Source organism: Manis pentadactyla, chromosome 12 (assembly GCF_030020395.1).
Source record: "Manis pentadactyla isolate mManPen7 chromosome 12, mManPen7.hap1, whole genome shotgun sequence".
Lineage (NCBI taxonomy): Eukaryota > Metazoa > Chordata > Mammalia > Pholidota > Manidae > Manis > Manis pentadactyla.
In genome coordinates this window covers 105589972-105614896 of record NC_080030.1, presented here as the reverse complement: position 1 = coordinate 105614896, position 24925 = coordinate 105589972, and the positions used below count along the sequence as shown (strand labels likewise).

The 24925-nt window shown below is 36.9% G+C and overlaps 1 protein-coding gene across 5 annotated transcripts in view; it reads left to right on the top strand.

The window, feature by feature from the left end:
• HACE1 (HECT domain and ankyrin repeat containing E3 ubiquitin protein ligase 1) overlaps nt 1–24925 on the top strand; it is a 98444-nt gene that overhangs the window by 14658 nt on the left and 58861 nt on the right. For 2 of the 5 annotated variants that reach the window (XR_005028239.2, XM_036902862.2), the window contains exons 3-7: nt 520–609; nt 1362–1466; nt 6617–6692; nt 11483–11614; nt 20870–20952. Coding sequence is in view for 4 of the 5 variants with exons in the window: in XM_036902862.2 (XP_036758757.1) it covers nt 520–609; nt 1362–1466; nt 6617–6692; nt 11483–11614; nt 20870–20952 (486 nt within the window). In the remaining variant the exon portion in view is untranslated. Of the gene's footprint in view, nt 1–519; nt 610–1302; nt 1467–6616; nt 6693–11482; nt 11615–20869; nt 20953–24925 lie in introns of those variants that run through there. The other 3 variants (XM_036902864.2, XM_036902863.2, XM_036902865.2) reach the window with 3 other exon arrangements.

Below are 24925 nucleotides of genomic sequence, written 5' to 3'. Positions count from 1 at the left end.
TGTGATTAGCTGTTGGGTACTTTGGTATAAAGAGAAGAAAGTGAAGAGAAACTCTATTCTGAAAGAAGTTTAAAATATAAATGATTTTTTTGCTTTAAACTTCCAGCCTCATTTAATCAGAACATGTTTTTGTTTGATTTTTCTTATTGGCCAAAATTACTCCAGGTAAAGTCCAGCTTTCTGTAGGGGAAGCAGCCAGCCCTGCTCTCTGCTTGTTAAGAATCTAGGGGAAGTTGAAGCAGCTCAGGTGGCCTGAGGGCAGGTGACCTAGTGAGAGCAGCACACGGGGAGACCTTCAGCACCAGTGTATAGGTCAGGGCAGTTGGTTCTAGAAGACTCGCTCTGGCTGCTATGCTGCACTGAGAGAATGGTGTCTTGGTTTTCTGTTGATGTGGGACAGAACCTTTTGAATAATTGGTAAGAGTAACTAAAGAATTATTAACTTGAGTTACGTTTTTAAAAACTGTCGATTTAACCTTTTTTTTTTTTAAACATGCTGACTGTTTTCTTTTGGTGTAGGTCTGTTTCTGAACTACTATCAAATTCAAAGTTTGATGTCAATTATGCATTTGGACGTGTGAAGAGAAGCTTGCTTCATATTGCAGCCAAGTAAGACTAAAGGTGTTTTGGATTCATCTCTGACCTGGAGTGACGATCAGTAAGCTCTGAGTCAGTGTCACCCCGCGGTCGTTACAGGGAGAGCTGAGAACAGGCGGCTGAGGGGTCCTTCAGGGCGTAGTGTGGACACTTGCTTGCTTTCTCTAAGCTGTCAGCCTTGGGACTGGACTCATACGTGTTTTCCTTGCTTGTCCTACACCAGATCAGAGTGGGTTAGGCATGGGGATTGTCTTTCCTGGATGTACTTAATAGATTATACTCACTAAAATTTTCCTTTTATTCTAATATAAGATTTCATATGCTAACTGCACATGAAGTCATTGGCTTTATGTATTTTACTTAGACATAAGAATAATTTTTATTCATAATCTTCCAGTGTTTAATCAGTTAGTTAGTTGATATACAGCCTCTTATAGGATTTAGGTAGGCGTATTACAATTCATTTTTCATAATAAATTTGGTTTCTGGGAGCCAAAACGTTGAGAGTACTGTATGGTTTTTTTATGTACTAATATTTTATCTTGCTTTATTTGAACTTCTCAAATACTTCATAGCTTTCAAAGTAGAATGTGCCATTTTGAAAGTAGAGGCTATTTACTATTTGTGACAGAAGCTAAATTAAATTGTAGATATATATGGACCTCCAAAATAATGTGTTTAATAGAGGTTTGTTTTTTTAATTAGGTTATGTCAGCTGTGGCTGTTTGTTGAGTGTATCTGAATAGTTTCTAATACTGTTTTAGTTGTGGATCGGTGGAATGCTTGGTTCTGCTGTTAAAAAGAGGAGCAAATCCTAACTATCAGGATATTTCAGGCTGCACACCCCTTCACCTGGCAGCTAGAAATGGGTAAATATTTTGTTTCCTTGTTGTATTCTCAGTTATGACTTACAGTGTTCAGGGTACTTTATACTTGATTTGGTGATTTTTTTTTTTTTTTACCCTTGGGGAAGAGGGTCTTGGGTCATTAATGTTTAACTGTTAAGTAACTATCATATTTCATAATTTATTAAATTGCTGATATTTTTCTTCTTGAAAATATTTTTATTGAAGTTTATTTTTACTTGTATTATAATGACATTTTATTTTCTGAAAATAATAATTTCCATCTCTTTTGTTGATATCCATTTTCCTGCTCATCTTTTGCCACTTCTCATTACATGGCTTGTTTTCCAAATTGCTTGCTTAATTTTATTGGAATTAAAGGCAGAGTAAATATACCCAGTTTATTTGTAATTGTTGGTTAGAATGAGCTTTAGAGTAAGCTTTCCAGGTAATGGTAGCTTGGTCCTTTCAGTGCCAGAACTATTTTTCATCTTAATTATGACAAAAAAGTTTCCTAAATAAATAATGTGCCTCCTTTTAGATGTATTTGTTATTTTTTTTCCCTTTATAAAAGTAATATTTCCAAAATGTGATTGTATTTTTGCCTTTTCCCAGTAAATCTGATCGTTATTATGAACAGCATTATGTTACTGTGTCTATTTTAAACCTGCACTTTTTATGGGTTTCTCTCTCCTTTTCTGTTAGGAATTTCAGATTCCACATCTTTGTGGCTGCCTCTACCAGTATTTTGCACTTCATAAAATTCTGTTGGACTTAGAAACCCAACCAAAATAGCTGGAATTATGTTTAAAATAAAAATAAGTCGTTTTTGATTCAGCACTTGAGGAACTGATTTTTATTAACATTTTTTTGAATACTATGAAACTTCTCTATGAATGTATATTATGTATCTTTTCTTTTGATTGCTCTTGAAAATATTTTTGTTTCCTCTTTTGAACTGGGATTCTAGGTAGTTGAGGTAACTGCCTAAATGAGATGGATATAGGGCTAAAATTGTCCACTTCATGAATCTGAGGTCGAATCTTTACATGACCTCATTTCAGGATTAAAGTGGAACCAAGAAGACAAGAACCACTCTGATGTCTGGGCTGGACAGGGTGAAGCGTCGCCCTTTGACCCTGTCTGGTCTGTCCCATTTCCTGATTTAGCATGTGCTCCTGTTTAGTTGTCCATTGTTCTAATAGGTGACAACATGCTGATTAAACAACTGTTTTTATAATTGGCCACATTAGGTAAGTTCGTAGGGTGTTACATCCAGGCTCATGGAGTGCATCATTCATTTCATTGCAGAATTAGTCCCAGGCCTAGACACATTATCCCAAGTGTTGGTAGGATAGTGACAAAGCTCTTTGAAAAAGTTACATATAGAAAAACAAACACTGTAAATGAAAGGACAGATTGGTGCAGAGCAGGCAGGGATGAAGTGCTGTGTTTGTCATAGGAGACTTAGTCATTTAGGAGACTATGACTTTTTTCCCCAGCTTTGTTGAGGTCTAATTGATAAATAAAATGATTAGATACTTAAAGTGTATATAACACGATGATCTGATACACCTAACGCATTGTGAAAGGATGCTGACCATTTAAACACAGTCTTCACCATCACCTCACAAATCTATTTATTTATTTTGGTGAGAACATTTAAGTTGGAGACCATTGTATGTAAAGATGGAGAAATTATGACAGATAATACATGATTCACGTGGCAAGGTGGTGAGGAGACAAGGATCAAGAAGAGTTCATGACCCTAACATAGTGTCTAATTTGGATCCTTTTCTATTTCTATAACGATTATTTTTGATATTCAATACTTAACTGTTATTTTGGTTTTTACTATTGAATGGGTGCCTTATCCAAATATAGAGGTGCTCAGTAAATGTTTGCTGAGTGACTCGAGTCCTTACATTTCCTATAGCTTCTGATGTTTTCAGAAATACCTGATTACTATAATTTGTTCAGACTGTAGCAGAAGTCATGGGAGTTCTGCCCCTTTAGCTGGTTCACCTCTTCTTGGAGCTAGATTTTTGTTTTGTTCCTCATGCATCATTGTCAGATGGGTAGAATATTTCTCATTGCCTGCGTTTGCTTCTCTCTTCACCCTTCAGTGCTGGGTGCACTAGTGCTGAATTCTCCTTTCCAGGAGAGCACCCGTTACGTTGCCACACAGTACTTGGAAGGCTGATCCCTGTGTCATCTGCGTTGCCCTAGGCTTCCTGTAATTGTTGCACTGTCTGGCCAGGAAAATAATTGCTTCCTGTAAAGGAGGATCTAGCTTGGCTCTTGATTGAGAATGTTAGAAGGGATGACTTCAAAATTATTATGTATCCTTACATTGCATGTGGTCAGATTTTAAACATGGCTTTTTATTTTGGGGGCTAGATGGTAAGCTCAGGAAAGGGCAGCATCTGTGTGATAGCTAATATTTTAGCTCCAGTTCTTAGCAAAATAGGTGCTTGCTTAGGTTGTTTTGACTTACTCAGGTTCTAAGTATAGTGATAATTATCGTTGAGTAAGAAAAAGAGGATGTATTTCTCTCATACTGTCCTATACCTTTTGCACTTAATTTTTTTGGGGGTTGGGGGGAAGCATTACGGATTGCTGCTCTTCTTCATCAACTCCTGCCCTAAACACTTCTTTGTTACTATTTCCCTCGCTCATATCCACTTTAGCAGTTATGGCAGTGGGCCAATGGTCTATGACAGGCTTATGAATAGATTTTAGAAATCTAGTAGTATGGGTACAGACGCACACATTTTAAATAATGTGATCATTTTAATAGGACTGTCTGGCCTATTGTCTCATGATTATTGAATATTTATTTCCTAAGGTTTCTTACAGTGTGTTAGACGAGGGAACTTTGTAGATGTTTGAACTTGCAAGTTTACTCAGCTTTATTTCCTTCTGTTTATTTGATCATAATGATGATTTTAAATGACATTTAACATCATTTCAGTATAAAAATCAAAACAAGAAAACGAATTTCTTCTTTTAAAAGGTTTATTCAGATAATAAAAGCTTTAACTATTGACTTATAGGATTGAATAATTAATAATCAGTTAATAAAGTCTTATTGAGAGCACCTTGCTATGCTTAATATTGAGTTGATTAGACATAATAATATAATCCACAGTATGAAGAAATTTATTATCTCATTGAGTAAACAGTAATATTACACATATATGCTCTGTGTCCTATATACTGTATATATACCATATGCTTTATATATTCAGTATACTTGTGTATATATTAGTACTGTACATACATACCATATATACTCTATTATATAACATACTTTCCATAATAAACTAGTATATACACATTATGTTTTTTATGTTTATATATATGTTACATATATGTATATATAATTAGTCAACTGTATCATAAACTTCATGCCTTGGATTATATCATACTTCCTTAATCAATTCAGTACTGAGCATAGTCAAGTGTGTGTGTATGTGTATATATTTAGTATATTATATATAGTGTGTGTATATATCACCACCAGTTTACAAAGCATGACTCTTTTGATTATTTAATGAAGTGGAAATTGAAATGAATATTGAAGAGTGACTAGGAGTGGATCAAGCCAAGAGGAAGCATTGTGAAGGAAATGAAATGGGTAGGCAGTTCAAAAGTGGGCAAAGGACTTGAATAGACATTTCCCCAAAGAAGATACACAAATGGCCATAAGAGCATGCAAAGATGCTCAATATCACTAATCATGAAGGAAATGCAAATCAAAACTACAGTGAGATACCAGTTCATACTCATGAGTATGACAAAAAAACAGAAAATATGGGGAGGCTGTTATTGGAGCCATTGTGCACTGTTTACTGTGTGTAAAATGGTACAGATGCTCTGAAAAACAATTTGGCAGCTCCTCAGAATAACTGAAAATAGAATTACTGTAGGATCCAACGGTCCCACTTTTGCATATATAACCAGTAAAATTAAAAACAGGGTCTTGAAGAAATACTTATATACTCGTGTTCATAGCAGCATTATTCACCATGGCTAAAATGAAAGCAACCTAAGTGTCTGTTGATGGATGAATGGAAAGTGAAATGTGGTCTATTAGTTAACCTTGAAAAGGAAGGAACTTCTGACGTCACATGTGCTGTAACATGGATGAACATTATACTGACATTGTGGACATTATACTGAGTGAAATAAACCAGTCACAAACAGGCGAACACTGTATTAGTCCACTTTTGTGAGGGACTTGGATAAAGCCAGATTGTAGAGACAGAAAGTAAAATGTTGGTTCCCAGGGGCTGGTGGGAAAGGGAATGTGGAGGTACTGTTTAATGGGTGTAGAGTTTCACATTTTCAAGATGAGAAGAGTTCTTGAGGTGGACCGTGGTGGTGGCTGCACACCAGTGTGCAAAAACTTAATACCACTGAACTGTGCACTTAAAAGTGGTTAAGATGAATTCTAGGTATATTTTACCATCATAAAAATAACTGAAAAAAATGTAGTGGATAGGGGCATGCACAGATGTGCATTGTATTAATTTTTTTTTATATGTCTTAAGTTTTTATAACATCTTAGTATTAACTTTTATTATTTTAAAAATACAGGTTTTTAAATTGAAATATAGTTGGTACACAATATTATATTGGTTTCAGATGTACAACATGGTGACTCTAATTATATACATTATGAAATGTTCACCACAATAAGTGTAATCTTTGTTACCATACCAAGATATTACAATATTATTAGTTATATTCTCCGTGTTATTTAACTTCTAAGTATTTTGTAATCAAGAATGTAGGATACGCCATTGAAACATCATTTGCTATATCCATTCCCCTTCCATTAGGCTTACATTGTGTTTGTTATATTTCTAATGAAGATTACTATTCCAAATATTCAGTCAACTCTAGAAATTTCTCAGCAGTTTGAATGATGAATTTGTCCTAATGGCATGAAAACCTCATTGTCCATTTTCTCTATCCTGTTATCTTTGAGTCATAGAAACAATTATTTATTTTTTTCAAGTGTCACGGTGTTTATTTAAATATTGCAGATGTAGATTGATATGTGACATCCACTAATGTTGAGTGTAGTTAATATTTTCAGTAAAATAATCATCATTTGTTTATTTTTCTATTACCAGTTGTCTGTGATTGTCTCTTTTTCTTTTCAGGCAGAAGAAATGCATGAGTAAATTATTAGAATACAGTGCTGATGTCAACATTTGTAATAACGAAGGCCTTACAGCAGTAAGTGCTAAGAATTTTATTTGAGTTTTAAAATCCTTTTTAGAAAATAATGTTGAAGCAGAGAATGCAGTCCAAGTGTTCCTGCAAGTTACTTCTTGGCAGTTAAGAAGTTCTTTTTGTAGATACCTTGGGGTTTTCTGTGTAGACAATCATGTCATCTGCAAATAGAGATTGTTTTATCTTTTCCTTTCCAATCTGTATGTCTTTTATTTCTGTTTTTTGCCTCTTGGAGCTTTAAATTTTTAAAAGTTTTCTAAGTACTTGTTATTAATGCATTACCAAAACTTTCCCTGAGCTTTGTAAATATTCTCATAATATGTACTCAGTACCTTTCATCTTCCTAATTAATTTTGAAGGGATCTCGTATGGAGACAACATTCTTTCTAAGCTGGGTTGGTTGGTTTCTACGCCTGCTTTACAGCTATTGTTTGGAATGTCTCTCACAGCCTCTTGGATATTCCTTTTCCCTTTCTTTTGTTTTGGGTTCTTTGTTATGTAAGTTCCATGTCTGTCTTTCCTGATAACTATTCTGTCACTTTGCTGGAGCACATTTTCCAGTTTTTAACTGAGAAAGGGTACATGGCAGGTAAATTGGCTGATACTTTTCATAACAAAGTTATTTAAGTCTTTGACTCTAATTATGATACTGACATTTTAGTTCACAGTAAAATTCTAGGCTGTACATCATTTTCCCTTAGAATTATTAAATCATTGCTTTGTTGTCTCCTAGCTTTCAGTTTTGAGGTTGGTGCAATTTTGATTCTTGGTTCTTTTTATGAATCCTCTCTCTGGAAACTTTTAGAATCTACTTTGTCCTTATAGTTCTAAATTTTTAAGGTTATATGTCTGAGGTTCATGTAATATGAACCCATGAGAAATTTTCATATATTATTTCTTTGATGATTTCACTCTGTTTTCCATGTTCTCTCTTATTTTTGAATTCCAGCTATTTGAACATTGGACTTTTTGGGCTAGTCTTTTAGTTTTATTGCCTTTTCTCTGTTTTCCCATTTCTTTGTCTTTTTCTGCATTTGGGGAGCTTTCTTCAGTATTATCTTCTAAATCTTCTTTTGAGTTTGCATTGTCTCCATCATACTATTTCTAAGAGGTTTTTTTTGCATGTTTTTATTGGTTTGTTTTGCATTGTCCCTTTAAAAATAATGTCCTGTTCTTGTTTCAAGGATGCAGTCAGTATGGTCCCTCTGAGTATTAAATACAGTTTTTTCTTCTGAAGTTTTTCTTAAATATTCATGGTTCCTGTCTCTGCTTTTTGTGCTCTTTTTGTCTTATATGTATGTATTTTTTGGCTTTGCACAAAACTATTTTATTTGATATCTTTGCCTGTAGAACCTTCTTACATTTAAGAGACAGGTGTCTCAGCCATATGTTAGGAAGCCTGAAAGGGACAGGATTGGGTCACAGATTCAAACTTCCACCAGTGCCCTTCATGGTTTCCTCATCAGTGGCTAAGCCAAAACTGCCCTTCACATCTCACGTCTCAGCTGCTCAGGGAAGACCAGTTCTTCATTACTTATAGGATGAAATCTAATGGAATTTATAACAACCAGCCAATTGGTAAGGGGAGGCATGACAGTGACAATCCCTCACTTCTTGGCTGACAAATACAGTTTCTAGATGTAGGGCAGCTGGGTGGATGGGGCTGTCCAGATCAGCCAGGGTCAGGGGCCGCCTCCGGGTGCACTGCAGCATCTCCAGGTCTATGGCCTGCCTGTAGGGGTCCAAGCTCCTGTGCGGACACCCACTTCCTCACTTCAGGTGGCCCGACTGTGGTGATGCTGAACATGGGTGGAGCTGTGCACCTTAGGTAGCCAGAGATGGGTTCCTTGTGGCCCTCTTCTATGTGAGGGAACAATGGAAAGTCAGAACAATGGAAGGTCAAAGTTTTCAGGCACGGTGCACCTTGGTGTCTTCCTGCAAGACATCCTTTCCATGTCCTGAACTGCTTCTACCGGATCCAGAAGAGGGGAAAGCTCAAGCGACCTGTCACGGAAGGACCTAGAAGTCCTTGTTTTATATTTGTCTTTCAAATTAGATGCACTTGTCAAATGTTTGGTGGGACAGGAAGAAGCTATACGACCACTGTCGGATCGGGTGAGGCGCATTCGTCGCAGGCCTTCGTGTCGGGCCATGTGCTGGGCATCTGCCTTTAGGGTCCTTCCTCGTGTCAGCTGCTTCAGGCATTTACTCTCGAGCTGCTCACATGCCCAGAAAGCTCGTGCGACTGCCAGGTGGATGGTGGCATTCTGGTTTCAGGGCAGAGGATAATGCTTTGGGATTTCGATATGCAGCGTTAACCTTGCATTTCATCTCCCTTTTTCAGGGTGATATTCTTGTTTCAGCGTGTCTGGTGTTTCTTATCTTAGGGACATTTTTCCTCAGGCCTCTTGCGTCCTGTCAGATTGGGGAGGGGCAGTTCCTGGCCTCACAGAGTTGGGGAGGGATGGGGATTTAAGGGTCTAAATCTTACTAAACAAACCTTCAGCTGCTCTGCTTTTAGTCCCACGCTTACCCCTACGTCAGGAGGTGCAGGGAGCTTCCTGCTGATTCTCGAGCCGTTGGGAGTTCTGGGACCTGAACCACCTTCCCTCCTGGTTTTCTCTAATGTCGGCGTGAGGTTCAGTTCTGTGTTCTGACAAGTCAGACAAAAGCTTCCAGCTTCCAAAATGTGTTGATCTTGTAGTCTCTCCTTTTTGTTATCTTAATGGATCTGCCCTTAAAGAAAAAAAATGCTCTTTACTGTCATTTCAGTGGTGTCTGGGGAGGCAGTAGAAGCTGAGCTGATGCATGTATTGAAGTTGTAATTTTAAAACAGAAGTTTCATGATATGCTTTTTTTTTTTTTTTGTGAGGGCATCTCTCATATTTATTGATCAAATGGTTGTTAACAACAAAAGAATTCTGTATAGGGGAGTCAATGCTCAATGCACAATCATTAATCCACCCCGAGCCTAATTCTCGTCAGTCTCCAATCTTCTGAGGCATAACAAACAACTTCTTACATGGAGGACAAGTTCTTACATAGTGAGTAAGTTCTTACATGGCGAACAGTGCAAGGGCAGTCATCACAGAAGCTTTCGGTTTTGATCACGCATCATGAACTATAAACAATCAGGTCAATTATGATTATTCGTTTGATTTTTATACTTGATTTATATGTGGATCCCACATTTCTCCCTTTATTATTATTATTATTATTATTTTTAATAAAATGCTGAAGTGGCAGGTAGATGTAAGATAAAGGTAGAAAACTTAGTTTAGTGCTGTAAGAGGGCAAATGTAGATGATCAGGTCTGTGCCTATAGACTAAGTATTAATCCAAGCTAGACAAGGGCAACAAAACATCCACGTATGCAGAAGATTTCTCTCAGAACAGGGGGTGTGAGGTTCTAAGCCTCACCTCTGTTGAGCCCCAATTTCTCGCCTGATGGCCCCCCTGCGACTGTGCCTGTCTTAGGTTGTTCCTCCCTTGAGGAATCTTACCCGTCTCTGGCTAACCAGTCATCTTCCGGGGCCATACAGGGAAATGTGAAGTTGGTAAGTGAGAGAGAAGCCTTATTGTTTGACAAGGTTAGCTTTTTACTTCTTTGCATATTTATGCCCTGTGGCTTCTATGCCCAGCATTTGTCTTGAGGTATCTTTACCACTTGGAGGAATTATAATACTCAGTAAATTCGATATGAGGCACAAATTCTATTTAAGGGTTGTAATTAGGAAGGAAGAAGAAAAGCTATAGAGGTAGCAGACGGAAGAAAACATGGGAAGACTGATTATTTCTTTGACATATCTTCTTGTAGAGTAACTTCAGCATGTATAGGTTTTAAACTACTAGTTAAATTGCGTACACACATTAACATAATAGGAATACAGTTACATAACCAAAGCAGATCTATAATTACCAGCCATCTCCAGTGAAGCCAAGAAAACCAGTTAGGCACCCTGGGCATTTGTGAAAATTTGTCTATGATATGATGGATATTGTCCAACTGTACTTGAACAGTCTGAGAGAACTCAGACAAATTAAAACAGCCCATTCCTGGGAAGTGTTCACATCCCATATGTTCTTTTAACAGTAGATAGTCTGTAGTTGTAAGACTTTGGAGCGCTACAACTTGCACTTCTCCTAATTCTTGGTTGAGTTCCAACAGTGTAGATCCAGTCAAATTTGTTGTCTTACTGTATGCACAGGCCAGCTTAGATATCTCATGATATGCTTTTTAATGGAAAAAAGTCAAACAAAAAATGCATGGATAGCATAGTCAAAAGTTTTAACATTGATTATCTTTGAGTGGTAGACTTAAAAGTATTTTATATATTTTTTATCCTCCCTATATATTTTATTATTTAGGATGATAAATTCATTACTTATAAAATAAAGAAAGTAAAGAATATGACACCTACTGTATTACTTTTTAGCTTACGTTTGCTTCTTGGGAAGGAAAAACATCCAGTACCTTTTCTCTAGGGGCAAACTATGCTTAGAGTCTAGGGTCATCTAAGAAGCAGAGTATTTGGTGATCTGAAGTCTAGGATATTTAACTACTTTCAACCGCGAAGTGCTTCATTTTGAAATATGTGGTGGTGTAACCAACATCTCACTGTGTCTTTTTTCCACACATAAAAATACAGGAAAAATGTATGAGGGCTTAAATTTCAATTTTAATCTTTAGTGTGTGTACCATGCTCACAGTTGAGAAATAGTAGCATTATTTATCTGCTGTTATTGTGTGAAACACTCTTGCACATATGTTAACTAACTGAATGGCTGCACAGATACACTGGCTGGCTGTGAATGGGCGGACAGAACTTCTCCATGACCTCGTACAACACGTCAGTGACGTCGATGTGGAGGATGCGATGGGGCAGACAGCGCTGCATGTGGCCTGCCAGAATGGTCACAAGACGGTAAATTCCCCCATGAGGACTTTAAGTTGCATGTGTTTATTTTTGAAAACTTTGACTTCATGAAACATTTTCACTGTATGTAATTGAGAGCATGAAGCATCATAGTGAAATATAACATTGTTTGCATCATATAGACTCCTAATTAATATATTCTATGTGGATAAAAGGAATAGAAAATAATGCTATTAAATCTGTTTAAAATATTTGTGATTTAGATTTCATTTTTATTTTTGATTCATAGATTTTGATACATGAGTATACTAGAATTTTAAGTGTATATTCATATATAATTTTAAGTTATGTTTATTCTGTTCTCAGTTTATTGAATGGCTCATTTTTTATTTTTTACCATTAAGCTTCATTTATTGGTACTAGTGAAAAAAGTGAGCACTGACATTACTCTCATAGTTCCACTTTGATTATCCTATTTTCCTACTGTTGCGGGATATGGTACAAGTATAGTGTGACAGCGGTTTTCTTTCTTACTTCAGTTTTCTATAATGGTTTATTTGGTTTATGGCAATGTTTTCCAGTTATTCCTGTGTGCAAACATTTGGCTTTTAAAATTACTAGTAGTTTTCTCTCTTATGAGGAGAATTTTCTGCCTTATATAAAGATTGTTAGCTTAAGATTTCAGATTGAATTACTGCTTTGCTGTAAGTTCCTATTCTGGTTTCTATTTTTTCACATTTAACATTATCAGTAATAGAATTTTATTTATTTACTTGCTAATCATAGCAATAACAATAAAAACCAACCAAAACCAAAAAATCAGTGACTGTAAAAACATAGAAGTTTGTTTAATTGTTTTGGATGTATTCTCTCTGAGTCTTTTTGTATATATTCTCTCTTTGGGAGAATTCCTAGTGGAATCTGGATTTCCATCTCTGCAAATAGTTTTTTCCTACCCTGGGTTCAGGATGTATAATTCTTCATGTTTAGATGCTTTCTTAATTCTTAATTTATAGACTATTACACTTCTTAAAGATAGTGAGCCCAAGGTTGACACTGTCTTATGTTTAATAAGAGTTGGATGAAAGGCCCTCCTTTTATGCAACTCTTATTATAGTAGTATTTTTCTTCCCTGGTCTGAATACCAATGTTCATTAAAATTTTTTTTTTGTCTTTTATCATCTGAAAACTAACCCAGTTGTTCAAGGAGTGTTCCTTCTCATTAGTTTTTACTTTCTCAGAGTCAACACTATTAGGTTTAAAAAGTACTCCATGTGAAAATAAAAATTATCTGAAATGTCCTAATTTTGAATGGCCTAGGTTTTTAAGCAGCCTTTTGCGTATTAGAGAATGAGTCCTGTTGGTAGCCCCTGTAGGACAGAAAAGCACCTACTTTAAGATAAACGCTCTCTGCTGTAACGGATGAGTGGAATGTCATTCACGAAGACTGCAGACCCTTTGTGGTGCCCAGGGACTTGTATAGGTAAACACTGGAATTCAGATTAGAAATGGTCTACAGAAGCTAATTTTAGTTGCCTTGAGCCAGTGAAGAAGCAAGAATTACTAAGAAAACGTTGGTTTAAAACATGTGCATCACAGGCTGCCTTGAAATTTAGAATTGCCTTCTGAAGTTATTGGAGGTAGTTAGTGTAATATGCTCCATATGGTTTACAACCTAAAGCAGGTGTGGTAAAGAAAGAGAAGTCCTCATGGTTAAATGCCTTTGAAGAATTGTATTAGAAGATTTATAGAGGCACTGACTTCACTTGGGTGAAGAGTTTCTCAGAGTGAGGTTTTGCAGATACTGTAGAGCAGGGAGGGCACAAAAGGCTGTGTGGGTTTGTGGTTGATTGTATTGGTGAGTGAGATTCCATTCTGTCACAGTTGGTCAGTTACAGTTATCGGCCAGAGTCATGTTTAGCACCGAGCTTTCTGAGTCGTCATATACATTAAAACAAAAATAATAATAAACTTTATTTTTAAAGCAATTTTAGCTTCAGAGCAAAATTGAGCTTAAAGTACAGAGTTTCCATAAACCCTCTGCCCCACATTTATACAGCCTCCCCACCATCAACATCCCGCAATGATACATTTGTTAAAATTAATGAACCTGCATTGACACATCAACAATACCCAAGGTCCGTTGTTTACATTAGGGTTCATTCTTGGTGTTGTACATTCTACATGTTTGGACAAATGCGTGATGACATCATTGTAGTATCATACAGAGTAGTTTCAGGGGTGTAAAAATCCTCTGTGCTCTACCTACTCATCCCTCCCTTTCCCAGTCCTTGACAACCACTGATTCATTATATACATTTTTAAACCTTCAGTTTGGGCATGAAGGAATCTTGAAAAATTAGTCTCTCCTAGGCTCCAGACTGAATTATGCCTGTACCAGTCTGTGCAGAGAGTTGTGCAGGTATTATCTGCGTCTTGTGACAGGCGTGTTGGTGTGTTTTCTGGGACATGCTCAGATCTAGTGGGTGGGCACGTCCTTTTACCTTGAGCTGGGCTGTGAGGGGTGATAGGTGATTATAGGGTAGGGATTGTTGGTTTCTTTTTAACCCTTGGTGTGTCTTGCTGTAAACTGAGCACTTTAAATTGAGTCCAAAATACTTTGTAGGTGTCCTAGTGACTTACGTTGGTGGCAAGTGAAAATTGCCTTTTCCTCGCCTCAGAGTAGCCAGTTCTTGAATAAACTCATTAAAACTGTGTCTGTGCAGACATATACCAGTGCAGATAGGTTTCAAGTTTTATTTTTAAGCTTAAAAGCTTGCAGATTGATTATATATGTTTTATAGAATAGAATATAAAACCTTAAAGGGGGAAAGAAAGTCTATTTTAAGATAGTCTTAAAAAGATAACAGCTTTTTTCAAATTAAAGAGGCAGATATGATAAAGAAATCCTCTGAACTTTACCTTCTCATCTCATTCTAGAGTAAATCTCAGGAGTGGTGCATGGGAAGATTTTGAGCACCTGGCTCAAGAGTGCTAAAGCTTTGTAGAATTTATGATTGAATACTATATTCTTTGAGGACAGGAAATGCTTGTCATATTGACATTACTTTTCTAGAGATATAAGATTTGGAAGGAAGATTAATCTTTGCCATGATTTCATATATATGCGTCTGTTTAGTCAGAGGTAAACCAAGATAAAGGTCTTACCCTCTTGTTGGAAGGAAGTGGTTTTGGCAGTTGAACAGTGCATTCTGACCATTTTTGCCCTTGCAGCATAGCAGCATTATGATTTTAACCTACTTCTATTCTTGTTTGAAAATGATGGGATGGAAGGAATGATCACAACAACTTAATTTTTTGTAACTTTCCTTAGGTCAACTATTACTGGCTGTACAATATCAATTATGGTTTGTCTTTTGGTATTATTAATTGAAAAATACTAGAGTTTGCTTATTCAGCTGGCTTATATAATGTTTGGCAATTTTTTCTTCCCTTGCTTTTATCTCCCTCCTAAGGTATATTCTGTGTAGTGATTATATAAGTAAGGAAAGTGTTGGTAACACTTTGGAAGATACTTCAGAGCAGTAATAGTATTGGTACTATTACTGAAATTATTAATATGGATGATGTGATTCTGCAGGAAAAGTACAGAGAGTACTATTAGGATCCTTATTCATTTACTCCTGTGCAATAAGCCACACCCAATATGTTTTTTTTAAAATTTCATTGGTAAAAAGTATGGTAAAACCTAATATGCTACCTAGGTGTAATTGACTCCAATTTCTTTTTTTTGGCCGTAAGTTGAACTTACTTTTTGGTAAATTTTTCTTTGTCACTGGTTCTTTTTAAGATTTATTAATGTGTTGAATTGCCACAATGGTGGATTACATTTTTCTGGAATACCATGGATTTAGAAACTCTAGAGAACTGTCAAATTGTTGAATCTCAGTTTATGTAATAGTACACAGCAGGATTAGTTTGTAGACTAATTTCAATTCACTTAAAAGAGACATTTTATTTTTATCAGAATAAACTTTATATTGCTGAATTTTTATAGACGAAGTTTCACAAACAATGTAAAATGATAGTTGAACCCTGCTTTGAGTAGATTTAAGGTCCTGAAACTTTACAACAGTTATCACTGGTATTATAGACCACCTTTCTTAGAACAGACTGCATATTTTACTGATACTGCAGGCTTGTTACAGAACGGGGCTCAACTGACTGTGTACAGTCAACTCTCTTGATATCTTTAGCCAGCTTCCAAGCTTACCATCCTGAGAATTACAGGCCAGCCATACAAATTTAATTGAAAGCTTGCAAAAATATTTGTTGGATTCAGTCTTGAGGCATAAAAGTAGATAGGTTACATTTTTGGATTGTATTTTTAGGTTCAGAGTAATTTTATTTATTCTAATGTTAGAATTCTCTTTTAATCATTTCTGGGAAATGTGAGCAAATAATAGAAAGTTCTCCCATTACTGTGATTTTTCTAATGAAACTGGACAATACTGATTTTTTGCTAGCTATTGTGTGAGAGTTCAAAGCCTCAATAGGTGACAGGTTTAGGAGGACGGGTTTCCTGAGAAGACCTATATAAAACGGTCAGTGATCAGCGAGTTGGCCATTTTTCTTAGTGCATAAGTTATTTGTGCATTGCTGTTGAGTCATGTCATCAGTTAATTTTTACTGAAAGATAAAAATATTTTTGTTGTTGTTTTGTCTTTTAGCAAATGGTAATACCACAACTCAGATTTTTACTTGTAGTTTTAATATTGAGTATCTTTCCCTTCTACTTTGGTCAGTGTTGTTCAGAAGGTTGACATGACAGAGTAGAGCTGCCTTGGAGTTCTTGCTTCATAATTTATTAGTGTATCGGGCACAGGTGGTCTTGGTTAGGCACTGCCTTCAATTAAATGACTTTTGAGATTGACTCAAACATTAACTATGCACATTAGTTTTCCATTCAGGATATTGTTTTATCACTTGAAAGGTCATGAAGTCTGTTGAAAATGTGGTGTTTCTTCTTAAGGATTTCTTGAGGGCTGTATGAAAATCCCCTCTCACTGCCTTTCTTCCAAGGCTCCTTCCCAGCAGTTTCTTACTCTGTAAGGAGGGAGACCGCCATTGTAGATTATCTAGGAATCGGACAATTGCTTTTCTCTTTTTTAAGCGGGTCAGGGTTGGACAAGGGAATTTCAAGTTCTGGATTATTTTAAAAGCATATTTTGGTGATCTGAATTAGGCATATAAATTTCAGTTCAGTGTAGTTCTTAAAATTATGTATGTTGTGTTAACTTGAAAAATGTACGTAATCAGCCATTATTCATAGATACTTATATTGGTACACCATTACATGTTTGTACTTGCTTAATTGTAAGCTGTTAAGCTTAATTTTTGCAAGTAAACAAGAAGCCATAAAGTGAAGCCGAAGAATTTATGATCGCTATAAATAACAATTATATATTTTTTGGATTTCATGGCTTACAGTTTGTTAAACACGGTGAAGTTTTCCCAGAAATACTTGTGTGTAGGGGTTTAGGGGTGAGAAATGTGCCAAAACAAATTGAATCCAAATCTGTCCTAGAGAATCCTGGCAATTTTTCTGGTTAGTGCTAATCACCATCTAGCTACTACATATATTTTTATGTCTTTTGTCTTGGTCAATTGACAAAAATTGAAATTTTTGTTGAAGAGATGGAATGGACCAGTCAAATGCAGTACCACTTTGACCAGCTTTTTCTGCCACACTTTGAATTTCTGAATGTTTGTCATGTTTTTCTTTTACACCCTTGAAGGGGAGTGTACTTTTTTTTTTCCAGATTCTCCTTTATTGAAGTATTGTTGAAATACATTATTATATTAGTTTCTTGTATACAGTGTAGTGATTTGACAATTACATTATGAGATGCTCACTCTGCTAAGTGTAGTTACCGTTTGTTATCATACAAAGTTAACAATATGATTCACTATATTCCCTGTATCCCTGTGACTTAGTTATTTCATATTTGGAAATTTGTACCTCTTTATCCCCTTTACGTATTTTGCTCATCCCCCCACACTCCTCCCCTGTGGCAACCACCAGTTTATTCTCTGTATTTATGAGTCTATTTCTGGTTTTTTTATTGGTTTTGTTTTTAGATTCCACATATCAGGGAAGTCATATGGTATTTTTCCTTCTCTATCTGACTTACTTCACTTAGCATAATACCCTCTTGGTCCATTTATGATGTCAGAAATGGCAAAATTTCACTTTTTTATTGCTGAGAATAATATTCCACTGTGTGTATATATGTATATACACACATACACACCACACCTTCTTTATCCAGTCATCTGTCAATGGATTCTTAGGTAGCTTCCATATCTTGGCTACTGTAAATGGAGTGTATATTGTAATAGTATTGATTCTTAAAAAGGTCTAATCTGATTGATTTTTATCTATTGTTGAAAATTTCTGCTTTTTACAGTCCATAGGGATTTTAGTAGTTGAACTCAGAATTTATTCTCTTTAATTATGTTTTGCCTTATGCCTCTGTACAATTTAAAATCTTCTGGTAGTATTGTTTCTTCAAGAACTTCTATGTATTTATTTTAATAAATACTCACTTTCCTCCACCTAATTTTTACTAGTTTCAAAGTTATTTTACCCTTTATGTACATATAAGTAGTTCAGTTTTTAGAAAAAACCTGTGATTTAGGGTATCTCACTTACTGCTCCTTCTCTGTTATGCCAATTAATTGATCATTGAATTCTGCATTATTGTTTCTCCTCCTGTTTTAAAGCTTTTACAAAAAGAATCTGCAAACTTCTCCGAAGCGGGGAATTTCTTCATGTCTCTTGTGTCCCGTCTCCAGTATTCTGGATTCTGCATCTCCTGTGTATCTCCTCATTTTGGAGGAGGAGAGGCTCCAGTAGCTTCTCGAGAAAAGGTGCACTGGTGTAGTTTTTTTTCAAAATATTGCATAGCTGAGCATATTTCTTATTTAAAACCATATAATTGAATGATAGTGTGGTTGGCTAGCTATTTGGAATCATTTAACTTAGAATTTTGAAGGCATTTCACCTTTTTAGATTCGAGTATTGCTGTTGAGAAAATTAATGCCAACTGACTTCTGTTTCTCTCTGGAACGTTGTATCTCCAGGAATATGAAACTCGACTTTGATAGGACTTGTTCCCGGTGTTGTATTAGACTGGGCACTCGGCGAGCCTTATGAATCTGGCAGGACATGTCCTTCAGTTTTGGGAAACTTTTTGTTGTTGTTTTTTGATTACTTTCTTTTGGTCTCCATCTTGCTTCATTTTCTTTATTGTTGATTTCTACAGTATGTCTCCCTGAATCGACCTACTGATTTTCTTGTTTTTCCTATTTGGTCTGTTTTACTTTCTTACAGAGTTTTTCAACATCTTTCCAAACATCCGTCGAGTTTTTTTTTCTTCTATCATGTTTTAACTTCTTATTCTCTGAATATTCTCCTGCCAGCCTCTTGTTCTTGTCTCATGGATGTAATTTCTTTCCTCTCTGAAGGTATCAGTTACTTTTCTAATTCTTACTGTTGTTTCCTCTGGTTCCCTTTTTTATCTTCACTTTTCTGACTTCCTTTTACTGTTCATTTTAACCTTTGTATTTCGGGTTGGATGCCTGCTTCAGTCTCGTACACGCCGTCTGCCCGTCCTGTGCAGCGGCGAGGCCCTGAAACGCTGGCTGGGAGCCGGTGTACACGGGCCGAGTCTGGCGTGCGACGCGCCACGGTTTCTCCGTATCAGCACTAGTGGCATTTGGGGCCCGAAAATTCTTCGTGGCAGGGGCTGTCTGCGTGTCATGGGATGTTTAGACCTGTCCCCTGGCCTCCGCGCACTAGTTTCCAGCTCCATCATCCCTTCCTCAGTCATTGGGAAAAAAAAAAAATCTCCCCGCATTGCCGAATGCGCCCTGGGGACCGCGGAGCTCTCCCGCCGCAGCGCAGGAGTGCCGGGGGCTGTGGGCGCCCCTCTGGGGCCGGTCCCCTGAGAGGAGGCTTCCCTGTCCTTCTGCTTGAGGCTGCGAGATGGGCCGCTGGGTGCCCGGAGCCCCGCCGAGCACGGGGCGCGAGGTCGCCGCCCCTGGTTGATGTCAGCGCGGCTCCGCATCCCTGCTCATCTGTGCTGCTTGCTGGCCGGTCCCGAGCCTCCGTCTTCCCTTTGTCCAGAGAATAAACCGGAGACGGTACAGGGAGAGAGTGGCTACTATCCGGCTGTTTCTTTCAGAGGCTGCCAACTTGTACCCCGGTTTTTAGCCCTGGGTACTTGCCGTTCCTGGTCTGTGTGGTCTGCGGCGAGGCCCGGGCTGGCTGTTCCTGGAGTCCCCGTTTGCAGGCACTTGGACCTCACTTTGTTTCACCTGCTGAGCCGGTTCTAGTCTATTTGGTGGCGGTTTTCCCAGAATTTACTTAGCATTCTGTTGGATTCTTCCCTGTTTTTCCTCATGGGCTTACAGTCTTACTGTTTTATAGAGATTGTAGTATGTTTTCAAGCAACAATGAAGATTGAACATGTGTGCATTCCAGAAATAATGTTGAAAGTCTAATTCCCAAAACTTTTAAAAGTTTTTACGTGTTTTCTTCCTTTCTATAGGAGAACTCAAGTGACGGCCATAGGCATAAAACCAGAAAAGATTATCTTTTTAAAGGTTTGCAGGCAAGCCTCACCCTATCTAGTTATCAGATATGTACTTTCAGGGTTCTGCATTAGCTAACTTTCCCTTACAGGGTCAGACGATTGCAGAAACGGGGCTTAGGAGACACAGTATGTATGAATGACTATCAGAGAAAAGGAGTCAGTATTGGCTACCGCTAAAAGCAAAAGGACTTCTTAGTTTTTTAATACTTTTTAAAATAATTACATTCTTTGATCTTGAAAAAGTTATAACTCTGGTATCTTTTAAGAGGCAAAAAGTTCTGGTTTTAAATTCAAATATCTAGCGCTGCACCGTCCAGTTTGTTAATTACATGTGGCTATTTAAATTTAATTATAATAAAAGCAAAATAAAAAATTCTGTTCCTTTGTATTAGCCACATTCTGAGTCCTTGGAGAGTACATGTGTCAGCGATTTTCCAGAGCCTTCCTAGGTTCACACACTTTTTATTATACTGATTATTCCACATATTGGAAGTGCCTGAGAGACTCAGAGAGCGCACCAAAGAGTGGGCTTGTTTAGCCATTGTAATTTTCATATTCCTATTCGTTCTTCTTTAAAGCTTCAAGTTGTTGCAAGAACTTTCCTTGTATGAATTAAATTGTGATAATTGTGTGTTTGTTTGGCATCTTTGACTTTACCTTTAATTGTTTCTTTTGCCCCCAGACAGTGCAGTGCTTGCTGGACAGTGGTGCTGATATTAACAGGCCAAATGTATCAGGAGCCACTCCATTGTACTTCGCTTGCAGGTATGATACTTCATATTTCCAGATGCTACCATTACAGAATGTGGCATATCTATTGTATTTCCAAACACAAACATTTCTGATATTTCTGAAGTGCTTGTTTTCCCACAAATACTGCTACTTTTTAAGATGAAGTATAGCATTATGGTTCTGTTATTTGACTGCATGAGGAAAATTATTTTCCATCGTATTGCCAGCGTTTTTTGTATTTTATAGGTGGGAACTTTTGATTTACTTGATTATTCAAATTTTAGACTGATTACTTAATAAGTAATAACAAAGACATATCAATAATCCAGTAATTTCCATACTTTTCTTTATTTAACCAGGTCAGTTCCAATGGGATAAGCTTTTAAGTTATGTTTTGGCCCAGAGCCATGGTTTTGCTTTCTCTGGATTTGTAACCTTTAGAAAAATTCTTGAATCACTCATGCTAGATATTAAGTTATGCATTATTTTTGGATTTCTGTCTTGATTCATTTTCTTGAAGTATATGTTTTGTTCATTGATTCCTTCATGTAATAAACATTTAGTTAGCACTTACTATGTGCTGTACGTGTACATTATTTATGCAGTAATGATACAGTAATAAACAAACCTCAGTCTTTAAACAGCCAACAATGTAATAATTATATACATATACCTTTCTGTCATACCACATATAAACATACATGCACACACATAACATTCAAACACACACATGATATGTTATATAAGTGTAGTCTACAGTTGGAGCAGTTCACAATACACTAGTGAGTATTCTCTTTGATTTAGATTTTATGAATTGCAATATTTAAGTTCTTAAGTTAGGATATAGAGCTCTGTAGGAAGCTCATCTTTTATCCTTTCTATTATATATTATTTTATTGGAGGTTTGTGTTAGACTGAAAGACCTGCTTTTCCTCTTATTTAGCTACTCTTTTGGATCTCCAGTGTTACTTTGTTCAGACTAATTCCAGTCGTCACTGAACAACCTTTTATCAGACTACAGGGACTCTGGATCTCTAGACTTCTTGATCCTATCTGAATCTAGCCATTTTCTTACATTATACTTAGGATTCTGTTTCTTGGTTAGAAAACCAGTTCTTCCCATAGTGTCCTGCATTTATGAATAATATCATTGTTTGATTCCCTGAAATCATACCCTACCTTGAGGGGATTATCTCTAGATCAGGCCTTTCTTTGAAGCTTCAGATTTGAATGGCCACCTGCCTGCTTTACGTCATCACTTGCAAGTCTCAGAATCTCAGTTGTCATTATGTCTAAAAATTAGCTTCTGATTTTTCTTTTCAAATCTTTCCTTCAGTTTTTCTCATCTCAGTGATTAAAACCCTTATCCTTCTGGTGATTTAAACCTGTATCGGTTTTTTTTATTTCTCTCTCTCTCGACTTGGAATTTATTATTAAGTTCTGTAAATTCTGCCTGCACAGTATATTCTGAGTCTCATAACTTCTGTCCAGTTGACTGAGGCCACCTTAGTTATGTTGTCAGGTCTTGCCCATGGTCCTTAGAGGCCTCCTCACTGGTCTTCCGGATTCCTCGTATTTCTCTCCCATCTGTTCTTTCGTCAGCAGCCAAACTGATGTTTAAAAAAAAAATGAATGAGCTGTGTCACTTTGTGTTTAAGCTTTGTATTTTAAAACCTTTCAGTGCCTCTTTGTTGCATGCAGATAAAATCCGAGCGCCCCCTACGGCTACGAGCCCGGCATGGCCTGACCACACTTCCGCGCTCAGTGTGCTTCTGCCATGTTGGGTCTCTGGGTTCCCCGAACACAGCCGACTCTAGCAGGCTCTCTCTGTGCTCTTCGTTTGGCTTGAAGGGCTGTTCCCAGGCATTTATGAGGCTACTCCTTCATGTCACTGCTTAACGTTTACTTTTTTTTTTTTACTTTTTAGGAAGGCAATTCCTGACCCATCTAAGTAGGTTCTCCCCAGATTTCCTGTCACAGTATCATATTTCCTTCATAGCACTTTGTATTTTGTAATTGTTTATGTACTTGTTTATAGTGTGTCCCTCCTACTAGACTGAAAGTTAATGAAAGCAAGAATTTTATTTTATTCACTACTTTGTATTCAATGTGTAGCACAGTGCTTTGTGCTTACATGCTTAGTAAATGTTTTTGAATGAATGAATCACTGTAATTACATGTTTAAAAAGAATCTTATGTAAAACAATGCCATGTATAATAGTAAAATATAGGTATATCAGTATTTATAAAATTGATATGTTCATCTAGTTAGTCTGAACATAGGAATATTGTAAAATAATTTTTTTAGAAGTACTTGCTGCTATTATTATATTCCCATAATTAAGTTTTAACATAGGAAACATTAGCTCTCTTTGAACAAAGATGGGAAAGCAAATCTGATTAAAATTGAAAATAGAAAATAAACATCATTTTAGCAGGATGATCGTTATGGAGCATGATATATTTCTGTAAACAAATTTTAATTGTTTTCTTGATATCTAGATATAGGTATACATTAAAAATACAAATTATTCCCACCATATTATCTCTGATAAATGAAAGGGAAAGGAATGTGGAGAAATAGAACAAGTTGTCCCTGCAGACATTATAGGGCTCTAAGATAAAAAGCTGAACTTAATGTTAGTTTTTATTGACTGAGAGGTATTACTAGATATATCATCATGTGCCTTATTCAAAGATCAACTACAATAACTTCAAAAATTTTTTTGAAGTAAATTTAAAAAGTAGTAAGATATGTAGGAGAAAAAACCTGGGTTTTGGAGGCAGCATTCAATTCTTGGCCCCAAAGCCATGCAACTGTTCAGTCAGGTTTCTTGACCTCTGCTTGATTTCTTTGTGAAGTGGAAATGCTGATACCTACTGTGGGACAGTGGAAGTTCTGTGGCCAGGATCCTATCTGACCCTGAACTGCTTGAAGGTGTAACTGACCTGCTGCTAGGCTAATGCATTTACACCAGTAGGCAGTGAGCTGTTATTGATCGAGTCACTATATAAACTGGGTGGAGGCAGAGACGAAGGAGGCTTGCAGCCCTGCAGACTGCTGGATGCTGACGGGATTCTAGTGCTCGGCCTCCCGCCGTGAGAGGAAAGCCAGTGTAGACCCTTTCACCCAGGAACATTCTGTTGTCATTTCTCAGTCTCACCGAATCCATAGTGAACTTGCTCAGGGTTGAAGCAGGACACCCCAGGCAAGACACCTGCCCTGTGGGGCTGTAGTGAGAATCGAATGAGTCCGTTTGTGTCAAGTGTCCTGCAGAGTGTTTTCATTTAGTGGTTGGTAAGCGCACACTAAGTTCTGCCACTTTTCCACCACCCAGTAAGCACACGGCTGCATTGTCACCATTCGGTTTCATTGCTATACAGGGTGTTCTTTCTAAGAACAGTGATTCTTCTCCTACCATACAGACCCTTTCGTTGTTCCTTTGTATTACTTCTGTTCTAATTCTGAGCAGTACTGAAGAATGTAGTGTTTCTGTGAGTAGATCATTTTCAGACTGATTTTACCTAAAATTATGACAGGAACTATTACCCAGGTACTTTGCTTGCCTAGGTATTTTGCACAAGATGTTGTAATTCATTTTCTTTTATGTGTACTATAGGCACACATTGGTACTACTCTTCCTCATCTTTAGACACTTTTGTTTTCAGGACTTTATGTGTTATCTATAGATGCTTCAAGTCCATAAATTACTAGAATAGTTGAATATTACGTCATAATGCTTCCCATTCCCTTAGCTGGGTTCTTCAAATAAAGGTTTGGATGTGTAATGATTTTCAAGTATTTTCTATCTACAGATAACTTTTGTTGTATTAGGAAAAGCAGGGTTTAGCTGGGGTCATGTAGATACAGTGAATTAGGTGAGATTTTAGCGGTCTGTAATAGAGTGAGAAAGAGTAAGATTCTGAACATGGATTTTTAGCTACTGCTAAGCAACTCAAAGTCAAAGTAGCCATGTAAAACAGCCACAGAGGCAAAACTGTAAAC